General features: G+C 73.9%; 1 protein-coding gene across 1 annotated transcript in view; it reads left to right on the top strand.

The window, feature by feature from the left end:
* Nucleotides 1-1263, top strand: part of RXRA (retinoid X receptor, alpha) — a 10636-nt gene extending 9373 nt beyond the window's left edge. The window contains exons 4-5 of the mRNA XM_012721181.1: nucleotides 111-247; nucleotides 1067-1263. Coding sequence (XP_012576635.1) covers nucleotides 111-247; nucleotides 1067-1214 — 285 coding nt within the window. The 3' untranslated portion in view covers nucleotides 1215-1263. The remainder of the gene's footprint in view (nucleotides 1-110; nucleotides 248-1066) is intronic.
* Nucleotides 1264-1269: the final 6 nt, after the last annotated feature.

The following is a 1269-nucleotide window of genomic DNA, read 5'->3' as shown; positions in this document are numbered from 1 at the left end:
GGGCAGGGGCGGGGCGGGGGTGGAGGGGCCAGACACCTCGGCCTTGCTGCCCCGGAGCTGGGGGGCGCGGGGGCCCCCCGGGCGGGCGGGGTGAGGTCTGTGGCCAGCAGGTGGCAGGCCCTGACCTGCGCCACCCCGCAGACTCCAAGGGGCTGTCCAACCCCGCCGAGGTGGAGGCGCTGCGGGAGAAGGTGTACGCGTCCCTGGAGGCCTACTGCAAGCACAAGTACCCCGAGCAGCCTGGCAGGTGAGCGGGCGGGCGGGCGGGCGGGCGGCGCTGGGGGCGCCCGGAGGCCCGTGGGTGCCGTCCGAGCCACCCGCGCCCACCCAGTGCTGGGCCAGAAGGGCCGGCCAGGGGCCCAGGAGGCGCCAAGGAAGGGACATCGGGGGCGCTCTGCCCCAGAGGCCTCTCCCGGGAGTGGACGCAGCCCGGCCCGGCCCGGCGCGCGGCGAGCTGGGTAACTGGCCGCCGGCCCCGTCTGGTTTGGTTTAGGGGGGCCGCTTGTTTTTCCTGGCTTCCTGCCGCCCCCATCTCGCCAACTCAGCAGAAAGCGGGTGTCTGCTGGCCACGCTCCAGCCAGCCGCGGGGCCTCCCCTGAAATCGAGACGTCGTTAATAATTAATGAGCCACATCCCCGGGAGCTGGCCGCCGGCCGCCGGCCGCCGTGGGGCAGGCAGATGGGGTGGCCCTCGCGGCCCGCAGCGCCCTGTCCTCCAGAGCCCCAAATGTCTTCCCCGCCAGTCTCCTGCCCAGCAGCTCCAGGAGGTGGGGGACGGACCAAGGAGCACCCCTCCTGCCCTCCCGCCCCCGCCGCTGCAGCCCTGGGCTCCAGCCTGTGGCCCTCTGGGGGGGCGGGCGCCCCAGCGCCCCAGCGCTCTGGCCACCCTCCCCCCCTGAGGCCAGGGTGTGCAGACACTCAGATCAGCCCTGCGGGCCGGTCCGGGGCTCTCAGGCTGCCCCCAGCCCCTGCCCGCTGGCCATCAGCGGCCCCGCCCTCTGCGGGGGGCTGGGCTGCCGCTCGGGATGGGGGTGCTGGCCGTGCCTCCTCACGAGCGTCCCCCACAGGTTCGCCAAGCTGCTGCTGCGTCTGCCAGCCCTGCGCTCCATCGGCCTCAAGTGCCTGGAGCACCTCTTCTTCTTCAAGCTCATCGGGGACACGCCCATCGACACCTTCCTCATGGAGATGCTGGAGGCGCCCCACCAGATGACCTAGGCGGACCTCGCTGTGCCCTCTCAGCCCCGCGGCCGCGGCCCCTGGGACCCTGGGG

Source organism: Condylura cristata, unplaced genomic scaffold (genome assembly GCF_000260355.1).
Source record: "Condylura cristata isolate star-nosed mole 26May11 unplaced genomic scaffold, ConCri1.0 scaffold00006, whole genome shotgun sequence".
Lineage (NCBI taxonomy): Eukaryota > Metazoa > Chordata > Mammalia > Eulipotyphla > Talpidae > Condylura > Condylura cristata.
The sequence above is the reverse complement of the archived record's forward strand: the minus strand, read 5'-3'. Positions and strand labels throughout refer to the sequence as shown.